This window comes from Zonotrichia leucophrys, unplaced genomic scaffold (genome assembly GCF_028769735.1).
Source record: "Zonotrichia leucophrys gambelii isolate GWCS_2022_RI unplaced genomic scaffold, RI_Zleu_2.0 Scaffold_334_56776, whole genome shotgun sequence".
NCBI classification, from domain to species: Eukaryota; Metazoa; Chordata; class Aves; order Passeriformes; family Passerellidae; genus Zonotrichia; species Zonotrichia leucophrys.
In genome coordinates, this window is record NW_026992539.1 from 1 (window position 1) to 25,325 (window position 25,325).

At 47.2% G+C, this 25,325-nt stretch overlaps 2 protein-coding genes across 3 annotated transcripts; one reads left to right on the forward strand and one right to left on the reverse strand.

Moving 5' to 3' along the window:
* The first annotated feature begins 485 nt into the window (after positions 1 to 485).
* On the forward strand, positions 486 to 13,644 carry LOC135441536 (cytohesin-2). Of its 2 annotated transcripts, none has more exons than XM_064701086.1 (7): positions 486 to 552; positions 1,067 to 1,215; positions 2,367 to 2,479; positions 5,408 to 5,486; positions 7,205 to 7,276; positions 9,266 to 9,420; positions 12,631 to 13,644. In XM_064701086.1, exons 2-7 carry the CDS (start codon positions 1,099 to 1,101, stop codon positions 12,716 to 12,718), a joined length of 624 nt encoding a protein of 207 aa, XP_064557156.1. In that variant the 5' UTR covers positions 486 to 552; positions 1,067 to 1,098; the 3' UTR covers positions 12,719 to 13,644. The 2 variants fall into 2 exon arrangements, with proteins under 2 accessions (XP_064557156.1, XP_064557157.1); XM_064701087.1 differs by lacking the exon at positions 486 to 552 and adding an exon at positions 658 to 715.
* Positions 13,645 to 17,006: 3,362 nt separating this feature from the next.
* LOC135441537 (GATA zinc finger domain-containing protein 14-like) lies at positions 17,007 to 25,083 on the reverse strand. Its single transcript, XM_064701089.1, has 6 exons — positions 25,071 to 25,083; positions 24,265 to 24,428; positions 22,621 to 23,704; positions 21,163 to 21,395; positions 18,896 to 19,075; positions 17,007 to 17,239 (listed from the first exon to the last, which is right to left on the reverse strand). The coding sequence occupies exons 1-6, from the start codon at positions 25,081 to 25,083 to the stop codon at positions 17,024 to 17,026; spliced, it is 1,890 nt and encodes a 629-aa protein (XP_064557159.1). The 3' UTR covers positions 17,007 to 17,023.
* Between the last annotated feature and the right edge of the window lie 242 nt (positions 25,084 to 25,325).

The following is a 25,325-nucleotide window of genomic DNA, read 5'->3' on the forward strand; positions in this document are numbered from 1 at the left end:
TGCCTCTGCAACCCGGGCGTGTTCACCTGCACAGGTAACGCACCTGGCACACCTGGGTACTGCCCTGACACACCTGGGTATCACTGACACACCCAGCGCTACTGCCTCTGCAACCCGGGCGTGTTCACCTGCACAGGTAACGCACCTGGCACACCTGGGTACACCTGGGTACACCTGGGCACTGCCCTGACACACCTGGGTATCACTGACACACCCAGCGCTACTGCCTCTGCAACCCGGGCGTGTTCACCTGCACAGGTGAGGGCACACCTGGCACACCTGGGCACAGCTGGGCACACCTGGGCACTGCCCTGACACACCTGGGCACTGCCCTGGCACACCTGGGTATCACTGACACACCTGGGTATCACTGACACACCTGGGCACTGCCCTGACACACCTGGGTATCACTGACACACCTGGGCACACCTGGGCACTGCCCTGACACACCTGGGTATCACTGACACACCTGGGTATCACTGACACACCTGGGGTATCACTGACACACCCAGCGCTACTGCCTCTGCAACCCGGGCGTGTTCACCTGCACAGGTGAGATCACCTGGCACACCTGGGCACACCTGGGCACACCTGGGCACTGCCCTGACACACCTGGGCACTGCCCTGGCACACCTGGGTATCACTGACACACCTGGGTATCACTGACACACCCAGCGCTACTGCCTGTGCAACCCGGGCGTGTTCACCTGCACAGGTGAGGGCACACCTGGCACACCTGGGCACACCTGGGTATCACTGACACACCTGGGGTGACTCAGGGTCACACCTGGGTAGGACAGGGACACAATTGGGTGACACAGGGACACACCTGAGCTCACCTGGGCACACCTGGGCACACCTGTGACACACCTGGGGTGACACAAACTCACCTGGGCACACCTGGGCACACCTGGGGCACACCTGGAGTGACTCAGGGTCACACCTGGGTGGGACAGGGACACAATTGGGTGACACAGGGACACACCTGTGACACACCTGGGCACACCTGTGACACACCTGTGACACACCTGTGACACACCTGTCCCACACCTGTCCCACCTGTCAGACACGTGCTACGTGCTGTCGTTCGCCGTGATCATGCTCAACACGAGCCTGCACAACCCCAACGTGCGGGACAAGCCGTCGGCCGAGCGCTTCGTGGCCATGAACCGCGGCATCAACGACGGCGGCGACCTGCCCGAGGAGCTGCTCAGGGTGGGCGGGGCCGGGGGCGGGGCCGGGCACGGGGGGCGGAGCTTGGGGGGCGGAGTTACGGCGAAATCCCGGGGGGAAAAGGTGAAAAAATGGGGATTTTAGGGTTAAAAATGTGAAAAAAATGGGAATTTTGGGGTGGTTGGGAGGGGTTTGGGGGCGTGGTTTGGATGATGGGTTGGGGGCGTGGCTTGTGAGGGTGTGGTCAGGTGTGGGTGTGGCCACATTCAGGGTGAAATTTGGGTAGAAAAATGTGGAAAAAAGGGGATTTGGGGTTAAAAATGTGAAAAAAACCCAAATATTCCCAATTTCCCCCAAATTTCCTTCCAAATCCCAATAATTCCCCCAAAAATTCTTTTAAAAATCCCCGAATTTCCCCACAAAAATCCCCAAATTTTATCCAAAATTCCCTCAAAAAAACCCCAAAAACTCTTCCAAAATCCACAAAAATTCCCCAAAAAATCCCCAAATTTTACCCAAAAATCCCCCAAAAAACCCCCAAATTTTCCCAATTTTCCCCGAATTTCCTTCCAAATCCTAATAATTCCACCAAAACTCCCCCAAAATCCCAAAAATTCTTTAAAAAATCCCCAAATTTCCCCTCAAAAATCCCCAAATTTTATCCAAAATTCCCTCCAAAATCCCCAAAAACTCCTCCAAAAATCCATAAAAAATTCCCCCCAAAAAATCCCCAAATTTTATCCAAAATTCCCTCAAAAATCCCCTAAAAACTCTTCCAAAATCCACAAAAATTCCCAAAAAAATCCCCAAATTTTACCCAAAAATCCCTCAAAAAAACCCCCAAATTTTCCCAATTTTCCCCAAATTTCCTTCCAAATCCTAATAATTCCACCAAAACTCCCCCAAAATCCCAAAAATTCTTTAAAAAAACCCCAAATTTCCCCACAAAAATCCCCAAATTTTATCCAAAACTCCCTCAAAAAATCCCCTAAAAACTCTTCCAAAATCCACAAAAAAATCCCCAAATTTTATCCAAAATTCCCTCAAAAATCCCCTAAAAACTCTTCCAAAATCCACAAAAATTCCCAAAAAAATCCCCAAATTTTACCCAAAAATCCCCCCAAAAAACCCCAAAATTCCCAAATTTTTCCCAAATTTTCCCGAATTTCTCCGAATTCTCCCCAAATTCCCAGAACCTGTACGAGAGCATCCGCTCGGAGCCCTTCAAGATCCCCGAGGACGACGGCAACGACCTCACGCACACCTTCTTCAACCCCGACCGCGAGGGCTGGCTGCTCAAGCTGGGTAAGCCCCGCCCACCGCGCCTGGCCACGCCCCCTGTGCCTGGGCCACGCCCACACCTGGCCACGCCCAAAAAATCCCGGTTAAATTGCTCAAAAATTGAATTTTTTGGGGCATTTTTTAAGGTTTTATGTGGCTGGAATTGGTCCTGGCCACGCCCATTTCACCCAAGCACCGCCCACCGAGCCTGGGCCACGCCCCCTGTGCATGGGCCACGCCCACACCTGGCCACGCCCCAAAAATCCCGGTTAAATTGCTCAAAAATTGAATTTTTTGGGCATTTTTTGGTGTTTTATGTGGCTGGAATTGGTCCTGGCCACGCCCGTTTCACCCAAGCACCGCCCACCGCACATGGGCCACGCCCACACCTGGCCACGCCCCAAAAATCCCACTTAAATTGCTCAAAAATTGAAATTTTTGGGCATTTTTTAAGGTTTTATGTGGCTGGAAGTGGCCCTGGCCACGCCCATTTCACCCAAACACCGCCCACCGTGTCTGGCCACGCCCCCTGCGCCTGGGCCACGCCCACACCTGGCCACGCCCCAAAAATCCCGGTTAAATTGCTCAAAAATTGAATTTTTTGGGCATTTTTTGGTGTTTTATGTGGCTGGAAGTGGCCCTGGCCACGCCCATTTCACCCAAGCACCGCCCACCGCGCCTGGGCCACGCCCACACCTGGCCACGCCCCAAAAATCCCGGTTAAATTGCTCAAAAATTGAATTTTTTGGGCATTTTTTGGTGTTTTATGTGGCTGGGAGTGGCCCTGGCCACGCCCATTTCACCCAAGCCCCGCCCACCGAGCCTGGGCCACGCCCACACCTGGCCACGCCCCAAAAATCCCGGTTAAATTGCTCAAAAATTGAAATTTTTGGGCATTTTTTAAGGTTTTATGTGGCTGGAAGTGGCCCTGACCACGCCCATCTAACCCAAGCCACGCCCACTTTCCCCGGGCCACACCCTGATGTGGCCACGCCCAGAAAGTTCCATTTAAATTATGCAAAAATTCCAGTTTTTAGGCTTTTTTTGTTTGTTTGTTTTATGGGATTGAATGTGCCTAAAGGTGGGTGGGGCTTGGACTTGGCCACGCCCACCATGTCTAGGCCACGCCCACCTCACCTGGGCCACGCCCTCACCGGGCCACGCCCAAAAAAACTTCACTTAAATGATTAAAAAAATGCACTTTTTAATTATTTTTACCTTTTATGGGGTTAATGTGGGTGGGGAAAGTCCCTTGGCCACGCCCACCGCACATAAGCCACGCCCACTTCACATAGCCACGCCCACCTTGCTTGGCCACGCCCCCTCATTTCCCCCCCCAGTCTCTCCCAGTTTGGTTTTGCTGAATTTTAATGAAATTTTTTTCTCTTTTTCTTTCTTTTCTTTCTTCAAAATCCCAAAATTCCTCAAAATTTCCCCAATTTCCCCAAAACTCCCCCCAAATTTCTCCAAATTCCCCCCAATTTCCCCCAAAATTTCCTTAAAATTTTCCCCAAAATTCCCTTAAAATTTCCCCCAAAATCTCCCAATTTTTCCCAAATTTTCCCCCAAATTTTTCCCAAATTTTCCCCCAAATTTTTCCCAAAATCCCCCAAAATTTTCCCAAATTTTCCCAAATTTTCCCAAATTTCCCCGGTGCTGCCTTTGGGACCCCCCAGGAGGTGAGTGCAAAATTTCCCAAAATCCCCCCAAAATATTCCAAAAATTCCCTCTAAAATCCAAAATCTCCCCGAATTTTCCCCAAAAACCCCAAAGAATTCCCTCCAAAACCCCCAAATTTTCCCAAAAATACCAAAATTCCCCCCCAAAACCTCAAAATTCCTCCCAAATCCCCCCAAACTTTCTCGAAAATATCAAATCCCAAAAATCACCAAGAATTCCCCCTAAAATCCCCAAGAATTTTCCCAAAATCCCCCCAAAAATCCCAAATATTTCCAAAATGTCCCAAAAATCCCCCAAATTTTCCCAAAATCCTCCAGAATTCCCCAAAAAATTCCCAAAAAAATCCCCCAAAATCCCCCCAAACTTCCCCCCAAAATCCCCCAAAAATTTCCCAAAAATTCTCCGAAAATCCCCCAAAAATTTCTCAAAATTTCCCCCCAAAACCCCCAAAAATTTCTCAAAAAACTCTCAAAAAATCCCATAAAAATTTCTCAAAATCCTCCAAAAACTCCCCCAAAAATCCTCCAAAAATCCCCCCAAAATTCCCCAAAAATTTCCCAAAATCCCCGAAAAATTTCCCAAAACCTTCTCAAAATTTTCCCCAAAATCCCCCAAAAAATTCCCAAAAAATATCCCAAGACATTCCCCAAAATCCCCAAAAAATTTCTCAAAATTTTCCCCAAAATCCCCCAAAAAATCCCCAAAAATTTCCCAAAAAATTTTCAAAAATTAAAAAAAAATCCCAAAAATGCTCCCAAAATTTCTCAACATTTTCCTCAAAATCCCCCCAAAATTTCCCAAAACATTCCTCAAAATCCCCCAAAAAATCCCCCAAAAAATCCCCAAAATCCTCCAAAAATCCCCCAAAAACCCCCCAAAAATTTCACAAAATTTTCCCCCAAAATTTCCCAAAAAATTCCCCAAAATTCCCCAAAATTCTCCAAAAAAATCCCCAAAAAAATCCCCCAAATAAAAAAAAATTCCCCAAAAATCCCCCCAAAATTCCCCAAAAAATTCCCAAAAAATTCCTCAATTTCCCCCCAAAATTTCCCAAAAAATTCCCAAAAAATCCCCCAAAAATCCCCAAAATTTCCCCAAAAATTCCCAAAAATTAAAAAAAAAATCCCAAAATTCCCCAAAAATTTCCCAAAAAAAATCCCAAAAAAATCCCAAAAAATTCCCCAGTATCCCCCCCAAAATTTCCAAAAAAAATCCCCAAAAATCCCCAAATTCCCCCAAAATTCCCGAATTTCCCCAATTTCCCCCAACCCGCAGGCGGGCGGGTGAAGACGTGGAAGCGCCGTTGGTTCATCCTGACCGACAACTGCCTCTACTACTTCGAGTACACCACGGTGAGACCCCAAAAACCCAAAATTCACCCCAAAATCCACCTTGGGAACCCCAAAAACCCCAAACTCCACCTTGGGAACCCCAAAACACCCAAAAATCCCCAAAAAATCGGCACAAAATCACCCAAAATTCACCCAAAAACCCAAAATTCACCTCAAAACTCCAAAAGCCTGGAAATCTGCCCTGAAATACCCCAAAAATGGCAAAAATCTGCCCTGAAAATGCCAAAATTCACCCAAAAATTCACTTTGGGAACCCTCAAAACCCCAAAATCTACCCCAAAACCCCCCAAAATAACCCAAAATTCAGTGAAAATTCACCCAAAAATCCCAAATCTGCCTCTACTACTTCGAGTACACCACGGTGAGACCCAAAATCCACAAAATTCACCCCAAAATCCACTTTGGGAACCCCAAAACACCCAAAAATCGCCAAAAAATCGGCACAAAATCACCCAAAATTCACCCAAAATCCCAAAAATTCACCTCCAAAATTCCAAAAGCCTGGAAATCTGCCCTAAAATACCCCAAAAATGGCAAAAATTTGCCCTGAAAATGTCAAAATTCACCCAAAAATCCACTTTGGGGACCCCCAAAATCCCAAATTCCACCTTGGGAACCCCAAACCACCCAAAAATCGGCACAAAATCACCCAAAATTCACCCCAAAAACCCCAAAATTCACCCCCAAAACTCCAAAAGCCTGGAAATCTGCCCTGAAATACCCCAAAAATGGCAAAACTTTGCCCTGAAAATGTCAAAATTCACCCAAAAATTCACTTTGGGAACTGCAAAAACCCCAAAATCTACCCCAAAACCCCCCAAAATAACCAAAATTCAGTGAAAATTCACCCAAAAATCCCAAATCTGCCTCTACTACTTCGAGTACACCACGGTGAGACCCAAAATCCACAAAATTCACCCCAAAATCCACTTTGGGAACCCCAAAACACCCAAAAATCGCCAAAAAATCGGCACAAAATCACCCAAAATTCACCCAAAACCCCAAAAATTCACCTCAAAACTCCAAAAGCCTGGAAATCTGCCCTAAAATACCCCAAAAATGGCAAAAATTTGCCCTGAAAATGTCAAAATTCACCCAAAAATCCACTTTGGGAGCCCCCAAAATCCCAAATTCCACCTTGGTGCCCCAAAATCCCCAAAATTCACCCCAAAAATCCCAAAATCCTGAAAATCCACCCCAAAATCCCCCCAAACTGGCAAAAATCTGCCCCAAAAATGGCAAAAATCTGCCCCAAATCCCCAAAATTCACCCCAAAAACCCCAAATTCCACCAAATCTGCCCCAAAATCCCAAAAATTGACTGAAAATCCCCCAAAATCCACCCAAAATTCACCCAAAAATCCCAAATCCGTCTCTACTACTTCGAGTACACCACGGTGAAATCCCAAAAATCACAAAATTCACCCCAAAATTTACCTCAAAAATTCCAAAATCCTGAAAATATGCCCTAAAACGTCCCAAAAATGGTGAAAATCTGCCCAAAAATCACAAAATTCACCCCAAAATTCACCTCAAAAATTCCAAAATCCTGAAAAATCTGCTCCAAAATTCACCAAAAATCTGCCCAAAAAAACCCAAAATTCACCCCAAAATCCACTTTGGGAACACCGAAAATCCCAAAATTTCCCCAAAAATCCTCCCAAAAAATTCCAAAATTCCCAAAAATTCCTGAAATTTCCCGAAATTGTGGAATTTCAGGACAAGGAGCCGCGGGGAATCATCCCCCTGGAGAACCTGAGCATCCGCGAGGTCGAGGATCCGCGCAAACCGGTGAGAGAAAATTCCCAAAAATCAACAAAATCACCCCAAAATCTGCCCAAAATCACCCCAAAAAATCACCAAAAATTACCCCAAAAACCTCCCCAAAATTACCCCAAAATTACCCCAAAATCACCCCAAAAATCACCAAAATCACCCCAAAATCACCCCAAAATTACCTCAAAATTATCCCCAAAATCGCCCCAAAATTATCCCCAAAATCACCCCAAAAACCTGCCCAAAATCACCCCAAAAATCACCAAAATCACACCAAAATTACCCCAAAAATCTGCCCAAAATTATCCCAAAAATCACCAAAATCACCCCAAAAATCTGCCCAAAATTATCCCAAAAATCACCAAAATCTCCCCAAAAATCACCAAAATCACCCCAAAAATCTGCCCCAAAATCACCCAAAAAATCTGCCCCAAAATGACCAAAATCTCCCAAAAAATCTGCCCAAAATTACCCCAAAAATCACCAAAATCATCCCAAAAATCTGCCCCAAAATCGCCAACATCACCCAGAAATTCTCGCCAAATTCACCCCAAAAATCATCTCAAAATCACCCCAAAAATCTGCCCAAAATTACCTGAAAAATCACCAAAATTACTCCAAAATTATCTCAAAAATCTGCCCAAAATAATCTCAAAAATCAGCCCCAAAATCACCAAAATCACCCCGAAAATCTGCCCAAAATTATCCCAAAAATCACCAAAATCACCCCAAAAATCTGCCCAAAATTATCCCAAAAATCATCAAAATCACCCCAAAAATCTGCTCCAAAATCACCAAAATCACCCCAAAAATCTGCCCAAAATTGCCCCAAAAATCACCAAAATCACCCCAAAAATCTGCCCAAAATTACCCCAAAATCACCCCAGAAATTCTCGCCCAAAATCACCCCAAAAATCACCAAAATCACCCCAAAATCTGCCCAAAATCACCCCAAAAATCTGCACAAAAATCACCAAAATCAGCCCAAAATTTCTCCAAAATAATCTCAAAAATCTGCCCAAAATTACCCCAAAAATCACCAAAATCACCCCAAAAATCCTCCCAAAATCACCCCAAAAATCTGCCCAAAATTATTCCAAAATCACCCCAAAAATCACCAAAATCTCCCCAAAAATCTGCCCCAAAAAATCACCAAAATCACCGCAAAAATCTGCCCCAAAATCTCCCCAAAAATCACCAAAATCACCCCAAAAATCACCAAAATCACCCGAAAAATCAGCCCAAAATCACCCCGAAAATCTGCCCAAAATTATCCCAAAAATCACCAAAAATCACCCCAAAAATCTGCCCAAAATCCACCAAATTCACCCCAAAAATCCGCCCAAAATTACCCCAAAATTACCCAAAAAATCTGCCCAAAATTACCCCAAAAATCTGCCCAAAATCACCCCAAAAATCTGCCCCAAAATTACCCCAAAAATCATCAAAATCCCCCCCAAAAATCTGCCCCAAAAATCACCAAAATCTCCCCAAAAATCTGCCCAAAATTACCCAAAAAATCACCAAAATCACCCCAAAAATCTGCCCCAAAATCACCCCAAAAATCTTCCCAAAATTGTCCCAAAATCAGCAAAATCACCCCAAAAATCTGCCCCAAAATCACCAAAGTTTCCCCAAAAATCTGCCCAAAATTATCCCAAAAATCACCAAAATCACCCCAAAAATCGCCCCAAAATCACCCCAAAAATCTGCAAAAAATCACCCCAAAAATCTGCCCAAAATTATCCCAAAATCACCAAAATCACCCCCAAAAATCAGCCCAAAATCACCCCAAAAATCTGCCCAAAATCACCCCAAAAATCACCAAAATCACCCCAAAATCACCAAAATCACCCCAAAAATCAGCCCAAAATCACCCCCAAAATCACCCCAAAATTCACCAAAATCACCCCAAAATTCACCAAAATCACCCCAAAAATCTTTTCCCAGCCATTTTTTTTCCCGGTTTTCACCATTTTTTCCCGTTTTTTCCGTTTTTCCCAGCACTGTTTCGAGCTGTTCATCCCCAACAACAAAGGGCAGCTGATCAAGGCCTGCAAGACGGAGGCGGACGGGCGGGTGGTGGAGGGGAACCACGTCGTGTACCGGATATCGGCCCCGACCCGCGAGCAGAAGGACGAGTGGATCAAATCCATACAGTGAGGGGCAAAAACATGCACCAAAAAATTTAAATTGTGAATTAAAAAAATCGGGGGGTTGAAAAACGGGGGTTTGGGGGGTTAAAATGGGATTTTTCGGGGTTAAAATGGGATTTTTCGGCATTAAAATGTGAATTTTTGGGGTTAAATCCGTCCAGTGAGGGCCCAAAATTCCCCCCAAAAAATCCCCAAAAATTCATCAAAATACTCTAAATAATTCCCCAAAGAAATCACAAAAAAAATCCCCAAAAAATCACAAAAAAAATCCCAAAAAATTCAGAAAAAAAAATCCCCAAAAAATTCACAAAAATTGACAAAAAAAATCACAAAAAATTCACAGAAAAATCACAAAAAAAATCACCAAAAAATCACCAAAAATTCACAAAAAAATCACCAAAAAATCACCAAAAATTCACAAAAAAATCAGAAAAAATTCACCAAAAAAATCACAAAAAAATCAGAAAAATTGCACAAATATTCCTGAAATCTCCATAAAATCTCTGGGGTTTCCTTTACCCGTCGTGTACCGGATATCGGCCCCCACACGGGAGCAGAAGGACGAGTGGATCAAATCCATACAGTGAGGGGCAAAAAAATGCACCAAAAATTCCAAAAATATCCCCAAAAAATTCGGGGGGTTGAAAAACGGGGGTTTGGGGGGTTAAAATGGGATTTTTCAGGGTTAAAATGGGATTTTTCAGGGTTAAAATGGGATTTTTCGGCATTAAAATGTGAATTTTTGGGGTTAAATCCGTCCAGTGAGGGCCCAAAATTCCCCCCAAAAAATATCTTGAAATATTCCCCAAAAGTAGCAAAAATATCGCAAAAAGCATTCAGAAAATATACCAAAGAAATCACAAAAAAATCCCAAAAAAAAGCGCAAAGAATCACAAAAAAGGCCCCAAAAAAATCTCAAAAAAATCCCCCAAAAAATCCCCCAAAAATTCACAAAAAATTCACAAAAATATCCCCCAAAAATCACCAAAAAAATCACGAAAAATCATGAAAATTTCCGCAAAAAATAAAAAAAAATTCACCAAAAATTCCAAAAAATTCAGAAAAGAATCCCGAAAAAATTCACAAAAAATCGACAAAAATATCCCCCAAAAATCACAAAATAATCACCAAAAATTCACCAAAAAATCACCAAAAATTCACAAAAAATTCACCAAAAAAATCAGAAAAAATTCACCAAAAAAATCACAAAAAAAATCAGAAAAATTGCACAAATATTCCTGAAATCTCCATAAAATCTCTGGGGTTTCCTTTACCCGTCGTGTACCGGATATCGGCCCCGACACGGGAGCAGAAGGACGAGTGGATCAAATCCATACAGTGAGGGACACAAAAATTCCAAAAATATCCCCAAAAAATTCGGGAGGTTGAAAAACGGGGGTTTGGGGGGTTAAAATGGGATTTTTCAGGGTTAAAATGGGATTTTTAGGCATTAAAATGTGAATTTTTGGGGTTAAATCCGTCTAGTAAGGGGCAAACAATCCCTAAAAAATTCGCAAAGAAATGGCAAAAAAATCACAAAAAATTCCCAAAAAAATCAGAAAAAAATATCCAAAAAATTCACAAAAATTGACAAAAAAAATCACAAAAAATTCACAAAAATTCACAAAAAAATCACAAAAAATTCACCAAAAAATCACAAAAAAATCACCAAAAATTCACAAAAAATAATCACAAAAAAAGCCCCAAAAATATCCCAAAAATTCAGAAATTGTCCATAAAAGCTCTGGGGTTTCCTTTACCCGTCGTGTACCGGATATCGGCACCCACCCGCGAGCAGAAGGACGAGTGGATCAAATCCATCCAGTGAGGGGCACAGAAAAATTCCAAAAATATTCCCAAAAAATTCGGGAGGTTGAAAAACGGGGGTTTGGGGCTAAAAAATGGGATTTTTCGGGGTTAAAATGGGATTTTTCGGCACTAAAATGTGAATTTTTGGGGTTAAATCCGTCTAGTAAGGGGCAAACAATCCCTAAAAAATTCCCCAAAAAGTTTGCAAAGAAATCGCAAAAAATTCCCAAAAAAATCAGAAAAAAATCCCAAAAAATTCAGAAAAAATCCCCAAAAAATTCACCAAAAATATCACCAAAAAATCACAAAAAAATCACTAAAAATTCACCAAAAATTCACTAAAAAAATCACCAAAAATTCACAAAAAAATCACCAAAAATTCACTAAAAATAATCACAAAAAAAAGCCCCAAAAAATTCACAAAAAACTCACAAATATTCCTGAAATCTCCATAAAAGCTCTGGGGTTTCCTTTACCCGTCGTGTACCGGATATCGGCGCCCACCCGCGAGCAGAAGGACGAGTGGATCAAATCCATCCAGTGAGGGGCAAAAAAATTCCCAAAAAAATTTAAATTGTGAATTAAAAAAATCGGGGGGTTGAAAAACGGGGGTTTGGGGGGTTAAAATGGGATTTTTCAGGGCTAAAATTGGATTTTTCGGGGTTAAAATGTGAATTTTTGGGGTTAAATCCGTCCAGTGAGGGCCCAAAAATTCCCCCCAAAAGTTCACAAAAATATCCCAGGAAATCCCCAAAAATTCCACAAAACTTAAAAAAAAATTTCCAAAACATTCAGAAAAAAATCACAAAAATGTGCCAAAAAATTACAAAAAAATTCACAAAAATATCCCAAAATATTCAGAAAAAATTCTCAAAAAATCCCCAAAAATTCATCAAAATATCCTAAATAATTCCCCAAAAATGTCAGAAAAAATCCCAAAAAATTCATGAAATATTCACAAAAATGTCACAAAAAAATTCAGAAAAAAATCCCCAAAAATCCACAAAAAATTCCCAAAAAAATCAGAAAAAAAAATCGCAAAAATATTCCCCTAAAAATACAAAAGAATTCACAAAAAATTCCCTAAAAAAATCACAAAAAATGACAAAAAATCCCCAAAAAATTGGATTTTTTGGGATGGGTTTTTTCTTTTTTTTTGGGGGGGGGGGGTTTAATTGAATTTTTAGGGGATTTTTATTTTATTTTGGGGAATTTTATTCGGATTTTTTGGGGAATTTTTAGGGGATTTTGGAGCTTTTTTTTTTATTTTTTTGAGGATTTTAATTGGGTTTTTTTTGGGATTTTGGGGGGAATTTTTTCCAGGGGATTCCCCAACTATTTGGGACCCCAAAAATTCCTAAAAAATCCCAAAAATTCCTAAAAATTCCCGAATTTCCCCTTCAGGGCAGCGGTGAGCGTGGATCCCTTCTACGAGATGCTGGCGGCGCGGAAAAAGCGAATTTCTGTCAAGAAAAAGCCGGAAAATCCCTGAAAATTCCCAAAATTCCCAAAGGGGGCGGGACCCCCGGAATTCCCACCTGGAACCTCCCAAAAATTCCCAAAAAATTTTTGGGGAAATTTCTCCCAAAATTCCTCCGGACTGGGAAAGGACCAAGAGGCTCCGGGAGCCCCAGAAATTCCCAAAAATTCCCAAAATTTCAGCTCTGGAACCTCGAAATTCCCAAAAATTCCCAAAATTTCAGCCCTGGGATCAAAAAATTCCCAATAATTTATCACTGGAACCTCAAAATTCCCAAAAATTCCCAAAATTTCATCACTGAAATCTCAAAATTCCCAAAATTTCATCACTGAAATAAAAAAAATTCCCAAAATTTCATCACTGGAACCTCAAAATTCCCAAAATTTTAGCCCTTGGGGAATCCAAAAATTCCCAAATTTTTCAAAACTTTATCACTGAAATCCCAAAATTCCATCACTGGGATCAAAAAAATTCCCAAAATTTCAGCTCTGGAGCCCCAAAATTCCCAAAATTTTCCCCCCCTGGGAATCAAAAAATTCCCAAAATTTCATCACTGGAATCTCAAAATTCCCAAAATTTCACCCCTTGAAGCCCCAAAATTCCTCCCAAAATTCTTCCTAAAATTCCCAAAATTTCCCTCAAAATTCCCTTTGGGAATTTCCCAAAATCCTTCCCAAAAATCCTTCCCAAAAATCCCCTCTTGGAGTCCCAAAATTCCCAAATTTTCTCCCCAAAAATCCCAAAATTCCATCTAAAACCCCAAAATTTCTCAATTTTTCCCCCAAAATCCCCCAAATTTTTCCCTTTGGGAATCCCAAAATCCCCCAAAATTCCCAAAATTTCCCCCAAAATTTGGGAATTTCCTCGTTTGGGGCTCCCTGGGGGTCCCGGCCCCTCCCCCCCCTTTATTTATGATCCCAAATAAAATCCCAAAATTGCGAAAATTCCGGAATTTTCTGGGGGATTCGGGAGGGGAGGGAATTTTGGGGATTTTGGGGGAAATTTTGGGGGGGTTTGGAGCCAATTTTTGGAAATTTTGGGGAAAATTTTGGGAGGAATTTGGGGCAATTTTGGGTGGGGGTTTGAGGGGAATTTTGGGAGGAATTTGGGGCAAATTCTGGGGAAATTTGGGGGGATTTGGGGCCAATTTTGTGGGAAATTTGGGGCCAATTTTGGGGAGTTTTCGGAGGAATTTGGGGCCGATTTTGAGGGCAAAGTTTACGGGACTTTGGGGCCAATTTTGAGGCAATTTTTTAGGAAATTTTGGGGCCAATTTTGGGGGGAATTTTTAGGAGGGTTTGAAGCCAATTTTTGGAGAATTTTGGGGCAAATTCTGGGGGCCTTTGGGGCCCATTTTGGGGAATTTTGGGGAAATTCGAGAGGAAAGTAGTCCCTCTCTATCTGGGAGCGGGCAGGGCGATACGCGGAGGGATATTACGCATCGGCGCGCAGCGTGCGGAGGGATCTCTCAGTGATGCGGCCGCGTCCGGATCTCCTCAAGCTCCGGCAGAGACGCGGAAGGACACAGTGAATGTGTTGAAACGCGCATGCGCGCGGCCGATCCCGGGAGCGCTTGGATGCTGCGGCGCGGAGGGATATCGCTGAGGGGGAGAGGCTGGGGGGCGCTTCCGGAACCGCGCATGCGCGCGGAGCGGCCCTCGGGCAGTGTGAGGGGAAGCCAAAATGGCGGGCGGGAGGCGGCGGAGGAGCAGCGGACACGGGGCCGTGAAGGGAACGGGAGCCGCGGCTGCTGGAACCGGGGACGATGGCGGAGCTGCGGAACGGGAGCCGGGGCTGTGAGGGGAACGTGACACGGGGCTGCGGGAACGGGAGACCGGGCTGGGAAGGGATTGGGAGCCCGGGCTGGGAAGGGATCGGGAGCCGGGGCTGTGAGGGGAACGGGAGCCGGGGCTGCGGGAACGGGAGCCGGCGCTGTGAGGGGAACGGGACACGGGGCTGCGGCCGCGCTCGCGGAAGGGAGCGGCGGCACGGCCGTGCTTGCGCCGTTCGGGAGCGGGAGCGCCGCGGTGGCGGCGGCGGGAACAGGAAAGGGAGCACGGGCGGCGGCGGCGGGGGGAGGTGATGCCGGGGCTGGCGGGAGTTGGTGGCCGGGGCCGGCGGCAGCAGCGGCGGCCATGTTGGCTGTGGCGGCGGCCATGTTGGCGCGGCGGGGGCGGGCCCGGGGCTGCAGGGGCGGAGCGGCAGCCGCGGCCCGGCGGGAGAACAATAAATAAATAAATAATAAATAAATACATACAGAGCTTAATAAAAGCTGTGTCCAAAAATCCCCGGGAAACACCGCTAAATGGCGCTGCCTTTTACGACAGTCGCGATTTACGACAGTCGCGCTTTACGGCACCTTTTACACCATTTATGGCATTTCCTTTTATGTAACTATTATGGTCCTTCTCTCTAATGCACTTTACGTGTTTTTATTTTGTTTTTCATTTATCTTTAACAAATTTCTTTTTTTTTTTAATTTTAATTGGTTTTTTTGTTTAATTATTTTTTATTTATAATTTTTTAAAGGTTTTTATTTTATTTATTTTATTTTATTTTATTTTATTTTAATTTTATTTTATTTTATTTCATTTTATTTATATTTTATTTTATTTTATTTTCATTTTTATTTTATTTTATTTCATTTCATTTTATTTTATTTTATTTTATTTTATTTTAATTTTATTTTATTTCTTGCTGCCCGGACAGGCCCCACCCGGCGTTCGGGGGCCTCTCAGGAGGATTCATTATCTCACCACTTTATTAATTTGTAATTTATCATTCCACGGTTTATTAATTTATGATCTCTATTCCATTAAAATAAAACGACCCATCGGAACTACTCTAACAGAGCAGGGAAGGGCGGGGTGGTGGCGCCTCCAGGTGATGCCCAGGTGAGTCCTGGGGTCTCTCAGGTGAATTTTGGGATTCTGGGGGTGTCCTAGGTGTCCTCCAGGTGTGTTCCAGGTGTGTTCCAGGTGTATCTCAGGTGAGTTTTGGGGTTCCAGGTGAGTTCTCAGGTGAGTTTTGGGGTCTCTCAGGTGTGTTCAGGTGACTTTTGGGGTGTCCCAGGTATTCCAGGTGTGTTCCAGGTGTGTTCCAGGTGAGTTTTGGGGTGTTCCAGGTGTGTTCCAGGTGTGTTCCAGGTGAGTTTTGGGGTCTCCAAGGTGATTTCCAGGTGAGTTTTGGGGTGTTCCAGGTATTCCAGGTGTGTTCCAGGTGTATCTCGGGTGAGTTTTGGGGTTCCAGGTGAGTTCTCAGGTGACTTTTGGTGTCTCTCAGGTATTCCAGGTGTATCTCAGGTGAGTTTTGGGGTCTCTCAGGTGAATTTTGGGATTCTGGGGGTGTCCTAGGTGTCCTCCAGGTGTGTTCCAGGTGAGTTTTGGGGTGTTCCAGGTATTCCAGGTGTGTTCCAGGTGTATCTCAGGTGAGTTTTGGGGTGTTCCAGGTATTCCAGATGTGTCTCAGGTGAATTTTGGATCTCTCAGGTGTCTCTCAGGTGATTCCCAGGTGAGTTCTCAGGCGAATTTTGGGGTCCCTCAGGTGTGTTCAGGTGACTTTTGGGGTGTCCCAGGTGTCCCTCAGGCGCAGGGGTCAAAGGGCAGGGCGGTGACGCCCCCAGGTGTGTCTCAGGTGTATCTCAGGTGTGTCCAGGTGTGTCTCAGGTGTATCTCAGGTGTGTCCCAGGTGTGTCCCAGGTGTCCCTCACGCGCAGGGGTCGAAGGGCAGGGCGGTGACGCCCCCAGGTGTATCTCAGGTGTATCTCAGGTGTGTCTCAGGTGTATCTCAGGTGTGTCCAGGTGTGTCCCTCAGGTGTCCCAGGTGTGTCCAGGTGTGTCCCAGGTGTGTCCAGGTGTGTCCCAGGTGTGTCCAGGTGTGTCCCAGGTGTGTCCCAGGTGTGTCTCACGCGCAGGGGTCAAAGGGCAGGGCGGTGACGCCCCCAGGTGTGTCTCAGGTGTATCTCAGGTGTGTCCCAGGTGTATCTCAGGTGTATCTCAGGTGTGTCTCAGGTGTCTCAGGTGCCCCTCACGCGCAGGGGTCGAAGGGCAGGGCGGTGACGCCCCCAGGTGTGTCCCAGGTGTGTCCAGGTGTGTCCCAGGTGTATCTCAGGTGTGTCCAGGTGTATCTCAGGTGAGTTTTGGGGTTCCAGGTGTGTCCCAGGTGTGTCCCAGGTGTGTTCCAGGTGTGTCCAGGTGTGTCCCAGGTGTGTCCAGGTGTCCCAGGTGTGTCCCAGGTGTCCCTCAGGTGTCTCTCAGGTGTCTCTCAGGTGTCTCTCAGGTGTCTCTCAGGTGTGTCCAGGTGTCTGTCAGGTGTCCGTCAGGCGCAGGGGTCAAAGGGCAGGGCGGTGACGCCCCCGTGCAGCTCCAGCCCCGCCTGGGCCCAGGCCAGCAGGTCCCCCCGGGCGGGGGAGGGGCTCTGGCACCGCGCCAGCGCCGCCACCTCGGGCGGGGCCAGGGCGCGGCCCCACAGGTGCAGCTCGGCCAGGTCACCCACGAACGCCTGCGAGGCGTCAAAGCGGCCGCCCAGGGCGTCCTGCAACGACAGCGCACGGCTGGGCACACCTGGGCACACCTGGGCACAGTCACACACACCTGGGCACACCTGGGCACACCTGGGCACACCTGGGCACAGTCACACACAGCTGGGCACACTCAGAGTCACACTCACAGACACACCCAGGGCGTCCTGCAACGACAGCGCACACCTGGGCACACCTGGGCACACCTGGGCACACTCACAGGCACAGCTGGGCACAGTCACACACACCTGGGCACAGCTGGGCACAGCTGGGACGGGGGCACACCTGGGCACAGTCACAGGCACAGCTGGGCACGGCTGGGACAGGTGAAACACCTGGGCACACTCACACACACCTGGGCACACTCACACACACCTGGGCACAGTCACACACACCTGGGCACAGTCACAGGCACACCTGGGCACAGCTGGGCACAGTCACAGGCACACCTGGGCACACCTGAACCCATCCACAGGCACACCTGGGCACACCTGGGACAGGGGGCACAGCTGGGCACACTCACAGACACACACACACACACACCCCTGAGCTCACACCTGGGGATATCAGTGACACACCTGGGCACACTCAGAGTCACACAGACACACACTCACAGACACACCTGAGCTCACACCTGTCCCCACCTGTCCCCACATGTCGCTCACCTGTTCCTGGCCCAGCACGAGGACCCCGTGCGGTCTCAGTGACACACCTGGGCACACTCACAGACACACCTGGGCACACTCACACACACTCACAGACACACCTGAGCTCACACCTGTCCCCCCCTGTCGCTCACCTGTTCCTGGCCCAGCACGAGGACCCCGTGCGGTCTCAGGGGCACACCTGGGCACACTCAGAGTCACAATCAGACACACTCACAGACACACCTGAGCTCACACCTAAGCTCACACCTGAGCTCACACCTGTCCCTTACCTGTTCGTGGCCCAGCACGAGGACCCCGTGTGCTCTCAGTGACACACCTGGGCACACCTGGGCACACTCACAGACACACCTGGGCACACTCAGAGTCACACTCAGACACACCTGAGCTCACACCTGTCGCTCACCTGTTCCTGGCCCAGCACGAGGACCCCGTGCGGCCTCAGTGACACACCTGGGCACACTCACAGACACACCTGGGCACACTCACAGACACACCTGGGCACACTCAGACACACTCACACACACACACACACACTCACTCACACACACACCTGTCCCCACCTGTCCCCCCCTGTCGCTCACCTGTTCCTGGCCCAGCACCAGCACCCCGTGCGGTCTCAGTGACACACCTGGGCACACTCACACACACACCTGGGCACACTCAGACACACACACACACACACTCACACACACCTGTCCCCACGTGTCGCTCACCTGTTCCTGGCCCAGCACGAGGACCCCGTGCGGCCTCAGTGACACACCTGGGCACACTCACAGACACACCTGGGCACACTCAGACACACCTGAGCTCACACCTGTCCCCCCCTGTCGCTCACCTGTTCCTGGCCCAGCACGAGGACCCCGTGCGGTCTCAGTGACACACCTGGGCACACTCAGAGTCACACTCAGACACACTCACAGACACACCTGAGCTCACACCTGGGGATATCAGTGACACACCTGGGCACACTCACACACACACCTGTCCCCACGTGTCGCTCACCTGTTCCTGGCCCAGCACGAGGACCCCGTGCGGCCTCAGGGGGTGGCCCGGCGCCAGCCCCTCCCCCCTCCCGCGGGGGATCCCGTCCTGGAAGCTCCTCCAGGTGCCCCCCGAGGCCGCCCAGGTGACACAAAGGTGCTGCCACCTGCCGGGGGCGGGGGACAGCGACAGCGCCACCGCCTGGGGGAGAGAGAAAATTACAAAATTACACAAAATTAACCCAAAAAACCGCATCAAAATAGCCCAAACCGCCCCGAAATCAGCCCAAAAACCCCGCCCAGGTGAGCCCAAACCCCGCCCAGGTGACACAAAGGTGCTGCCACCTGCCGGGGGCGGGGGACAGCGACAGCGCCACCGCCTGGGAGAGAGAGAAAAACCCAAAATTATAGAAAATTAACCCAAAAAACTGCATCGAAATAACCCAAACTGCCCCGAAATCAGCCCAAAAACCCCGCCCAGGTGACACAAAGGTGCTGCCACCTGCCCGGGGGAGACAGAAAAACCAAAATTACACAAAATTAACCCAAAAAACCGCATCGAAATAACCCAAACTGCCCCGAAAACGGCCTGGGGGAGAGTCACAAAATTATAGAAAATTAACCCAAAAAACCGCATCGAAATAACCCAAACTGCCCCAAAAACGGCCTGGGGGAGAGTCATAAAATTATAGAAAATTAACCCAAAAAATCCCTTTAAAAATTCCTCCTGACCCCCCTCCAAAAATCGCCAAAATTCCTAAAAAAATTCCCCCCAAAAAAGCCCCAAAATAAAAAAAAAAAAAAATCCTCAAAAATTCCTGAAAAAACTTCAAGAAGTCCCAAAAAATCCCCCCAGAAACTGCCCAAAATCCCTAAAAAAAAAATCCCCCAAAAATTCCAAAATATCCCTGAAATTGCCTGTACCAAAAAAATCGCCAAAAATCCCAAAAAAAACCTAAAAAATTTTTTAAAAAATTTCAAAAAATCCCTAAAAAAATCCCCCCAAAAAAACCCTAAAAATTTTTTTAAAAATTTTCAAAAAATTCCTAAAAATCCCCCAAAAAAAACCCTAAAAAATTTTTTAAAAACTTTCAAAAAATTCCTAAAAATCCCAAAAAAAACCCCCTAAAAATTTCTTAAAAACCTTTAAAAAAATTCCTAAAAACCCTCCAAAAAAACCCCCTAAAAAATTTTTAAAAAATTCCTAAAAATCCCCCAAAAAAACCCTAAAAAATTTTTAAAAAACTTCAAAAAATTCCTAAAAAATCCAAAAAAAATCCCAAAAAAACTCCAAAAAATCCCAAAAAAATCCTAAAAAAATCCCAAAAAAACCCTAAAAAGTTTTTTAAAAACTCTCAAAAAATTCCTAAAAATCCCCAAAAAAACCCCTAAAAATATTTTAAAAAACTTTCAAAAAATTCCTAAAAAAACCCCAAAAAATCCCCAAAAACCCTAAAAAAACCCCAAAAAAACCCTAAAAAATTTTTAAAAAACTTTCAAAAAATTCCTAAAAATCCCCAAAAAAAACCCCTAAAAAATTGTTAAAAATCTTTCAAAAAATTCCTAAAAAATCCCAAAAAAATCCCAAAAAAACCCCTAAAAAATTCTTTAAAAACTTTCAAAAAATTCCTAAAAATCCCCAAAAAAAAACCCTAAAAATTTTTTTAAAAACTTTCAAAAAATTCCTAAAAAAATCCAAAAAAAATCCTAAAAAAACCCCAAAAAAATCCCAAAAAATCCTAAAAAAACCCCAAAAAAATCCCAAAAAAACCCTCAAAAATTTTTAAAAAACTTTCAAAAAATTCCTAAAAAAAATCCCAAAAAAAACTCTAAAAAATTTTTAAAAAATTCCTAAAAATCCCCCAAAAAAAACCCTAAAAAATTCTTAAAAAACTCTCAAAAAAATTCCTAAAAATCAAAAAAAAAAAAATCCCTAAAAAAACTTTCAAAAAATTCCTAAAAATCCCAAAAAATACCCTAAAAAAATTTTTAAAAGCTTTCAAAAAATCCCTAAAAAAATCCCAAAAAAACCCCCTAAAAAATTTTTAAAAAATTTTAAAAAAATCCCCAAAAAAATCCCCAAAAAATCCCAAAAAAATCCCAAAAAATCCCCAAAAAATCCCAAAAAACCCCTAAAAATTTTTTAAAAATCTTTCAAAAAATCCCCAAAAAAATCCAAAAAAATCCAAAAAAATCCTCAAAAAAATCCCAAAAAAATCCCAAAAAAATCCCAAAAAAATCCCAAAAAAACCCCCAAAAAACCCCCAAAAAATGTGAATTTTTTCTGACCTGGTCGTCGACGAGCAGCTCGAGGGGCCGCCCGCCCCAGGCCAGCAGCACCAGCTCGTTGGGCTGCCCGGGCGCCGCGTACGAGAAGGGGGTGCCCAGGTTGGGGGCGCCCCCCGGGCGCAGCCACAGACAGACGGACACGGCGCCCAGCGGGCTGCGGACGGACGGACGGACGCGGGCGAACATGTAATTGGTGCGGAGCGGGAAGGACACACGGAAACCCCTGGGGACGCCTGCGGGGAAAATGGGAAAAAATTGAAATTTATCCTGAAATTTCACCTGAATTTCCCCAAAAAAACCAGCTGAAATTTGCTCGAAAATTGATTGAAATTCCCCAAAATTTCACCCAAATTCCCAATTCCCAACATGGAATTGGTGCGGAGTAGGAAGGACACCCGGAACCCCCTGGGGACGCCTGCGGGGAAAATTCAAATTTATCCTGAAATTTCACCTGAATTTCCCCAAAAAAACCTGCTGAAATTTGCTCGAAAATTGCCCAAATTCCTCCTGAAAATTCCCCTAAATTTGCCCCAAATTCATCCCAAAAATCCCGATCCCAGGAGTCTGAAATTCCCCCAAAATCCCCTCAACTTTCCCCAAATTTGTCCCCCAAAATCTCCATCCCATGAGTCCCAAATTCTCCTCAAATGGCCCCAAATTCACTCCCAGTCACCCAAAATTCTCCCCAAATTTGCCCCCAAAAATCCCAACCCAGGAGTTCCAAATTCCCCAAAATGCCCCCAAATTCCCAATTCCCAACATGGAATTGGTGCGGAGGGGGAAGGACACCCGGAACCCCCTGGGGACGCCTGCGGGGAAAATTGGAAAAAATTCAAATTTATCCTGAAATTTTGGTCAAAAATCGCTTCAAAAATCCAATTTATTTTGTCCAAATTCGCCCAGAATTTACCCACAAATTCACCCCAGATTTCTGTCCAAATTCATGCCTAAATTGGCCCCTAAAATCCCCCCAAAAATTCACCCAAATTCACCCAAAAATCCCCAAAATTTCACTCAAATTCCCCTTCAAATTCTTCTCCAAATTCACGCCCCTGTTGACCCCAAAATCTACTCCCAAATTCCCCCAAAATTTGCTCCAAATTCCTCTCTGAATTCCCTTCCAAACTCACACCCAAATCTGCCCAAATTTGCCTCCAAATTTGCCCAAATTCCCCTTAAATTCTCCCTCAAATTCTCCCAAATTCACCCAAAAATTGCCCCAAAATCCCAATCTCAAAGACTCAAAAATCCCAAGAAACCCCCAAAACCCAAAAATTTTCCCAAAATTCCCCAAATCCCAAAGATCTGAATTCTAAAAATCCCCAAAAATTCCAAAAATCACCAAAATCCCCAAAAATCTCGATCCCAAAAATCCCCCCAAATTTTCCCAAAATCCAAAAAAATCTCCCAAAAACATCCCAAAAAAATCCTGAACCCATTGGCGGTTGCCATGGTTACCGTAGTGGTTGCCGTGGAGCGGATGCCGGTTGCCATGGTTACCGCCCTCCAGCCGGTTGCCGGGTTTGCCGTTGCCATGGAGACCGGGCGGGTGGTTGCTATGGAGGAGGCTGCTGCGGTTGCCATGGTAACCGTGGGGGTGGGAGGGGTCGGCGGCCTTGGCGCGGTTGCCGTGGTAACCGAGGTGATGCTGGTTGCCATGGAAACCGTCGGAGCGGTCGCCGTGGTCCTTCTCGGGGTCGCCGTGGTGATCGTGGGGGGCGTGGTTGCTATGGAGACCGTGGTGGTTGCCATGGAAACCGTGGGGATGCTTCTCCTGGTGGTGGTTGCCATGGAGATCGTTGTGGTTGCCATGGGGACCGTGAAGCTGCTTCTCTTGGTGGTGGTTGCCATGGTGACCGTCGTGGTGGTCCCCGTGCTTCTCCTGGTGATGGTTGCCATGGAGACCATTGTGGTTGCCATGGAGACCGTGGGGATGCTTCTCTTCCTCCTCGTCGTCATCGTGGTGGTTGCCATGGAAACCGTGAAGATGCTTCTCATGGTGGTTGCCATGGTGACCATCATGGTGGTCCCCGTGCTTCTCATGGTGGTTGCCATGGTGATTATCATGGTCGCCATGGTGACTGTGATGGTGGTCGCCATGGTGACCGCTCAGGTGGTCCCCGTGCTTTTCCTGGTGGTGGTGCTGGTTGCCATGGTGACCGTCGTGGTCGCCATGGAGACCATGGGGATGCTTCTCGTGGTGGTTGCCATGGTGACCGCCGTGGTGGTCCCCGTGCTTTTCATGGTGGTTGCCATGGAGACCGTCGTGGTTGCCATGGTGATCATGGGGATGCTTCTCCTCATGGTGGTGGCCGTGGTTGCCATGGTAACCGTGATGCTCGTGGTGGTGGTCCCCGTGCTTCTCGTGGTGATGGTGGTGGTTGCCATGGAGACCGTGGTGGTTGCCATGGTGACCGTCATGGTGGTCCCCGTGGTGGTTGCCATGGTGATGATGGGAGCCGTTGCCATGGAGACGCAGCTGCAGCTCCAGGGCCTCGATTTTCCTCTGCAGGGCCTCGCGCAGCCCCGACACGTTCCGGCTCTACAGAGGGGGAAAACGGGCCCCAAAATCACCCAAAATTACCCCAAAAATCACCCAAAACCAGCTAAAAATTACACCAAAAACAACCCCAAAAATGGCCCCAAATGAACCAAAATTTACCCTAAAAATGATCCCAAAATCGCTGCAAAGTGACCCCAAAAATGGCCCCCAAATGACTCAAAAGTGACCCAAAAAATGGCCCCAAAATGGCCCCGGAAGGCCCCGCCTCTCCACTTTAGCCCCTCCCCATTTCAGCCCCTCCCTCTTTAACCCCTCCCCCAGTCCTTTTAGCCCCTCCCCCAGCCCTTTAAACCCCTCCCCCTTAGCCACACCTATTCCTCCACCCTACTTAGCCCCGCCCATTTAGCCCCTCCCCTTTAAGCCCCTTCCCTTTTAATCCCTTTAAAGCCCCTCCCCCTTTAACCCCGCCCATTTAAGGCCCCGCCCCCACCCCTTTAAACCCCTCCCCCATTCCGTTCGCCCCACCCCCACCCATTAAACTCCGCCCCCTTTAGCCCCTCCCCTTTCAAGCCCCGCCCCTTTAAGCCCCGCCCCCTCACCTGCAGCTCCCGCAGCCGCTCCCGCATTTCCTGCAGGGCCCTCATTGGCCCCTCCCCCTCCTCTTCCTCCCGCCCCTCCCCCTCCTCCCGGCACCGCCCCGCCCCTTCCCCCCAATCCCCGCCCCCTTCCAAGGCCACGCCCGGCCAGGCCACGCCCCCTTGTCCTGAAGGGGGGGGGAGGGGCGTGCAGAGGAAGCGGAGGGGGGGGGAGGGGCGGGGTGGGGGAGGGGCGGCCGAGGCCGAGAGGAGGAGGAGCAGGAGGAGGGGGAGGGGCGGGGCCATGGTAATGAATGAATAATTAATGAGGGGTAAAATAAATGAATCAATAATTAATGAGCGCGGGGTGGGGGAGGGGCGGCGTCCGGGCGGCTGCGGAGACAAAAAAAGGGGGGGGGAGGGGAAGAAAGGGGGTGGGGGAGGGGTCAGGGAGGGTCCTCGGTATCTGAGACCCCTCCCCCACCCTGAGACCCCTCCCCCACCCGGAGACCCCTCCCCCACCCCCCAAATCCCCTTTTTCTCCCCCGTTTCCCCCCTCCCCCACCTCTAAATCCCCTCCCCTTTTCCCCAATCCCGCCCCTCCCCCACCTTTCCCACCCCTCCCCCACCCTTTGTTCCCCCCTCCCCCACCCCCAAATCCCCCTAAATCCCCTCCCCCACCCCCCCAATTTTCTCCCACCCCTCCCCCACCCCCCCAAATCCCCTCCCCCACCCCCCCAAATCCCCTCCCCCACCCCCCAATCCCCTCCCCCACCCCCCCAATTTTCTCCCGCCCCTCCCACCCCTCACCTGTCCGACCCCTCCCCCACCCCCCCCCTCCATCCCGCCCCTCCCCCCCCTCCCCTGCAGCCCCCTCCCCTCTCCCGCTCCGCTCCCGATCCGGACTGGTCTGAACTGGGACGGACTGGGAGGGGGGGGAGGGGCGGATTGGGGGGGATCAGAGCGGATCAAGGGAGGGGGGGAGGGGCCAGAGAGGGGGGGGGGAGGGGCCGGAGCGGGGCACAGAAACCAGGACGGACCAGTACAAACCAGTAAAATAAAATAAAAACCAGTAGGAACCGGTA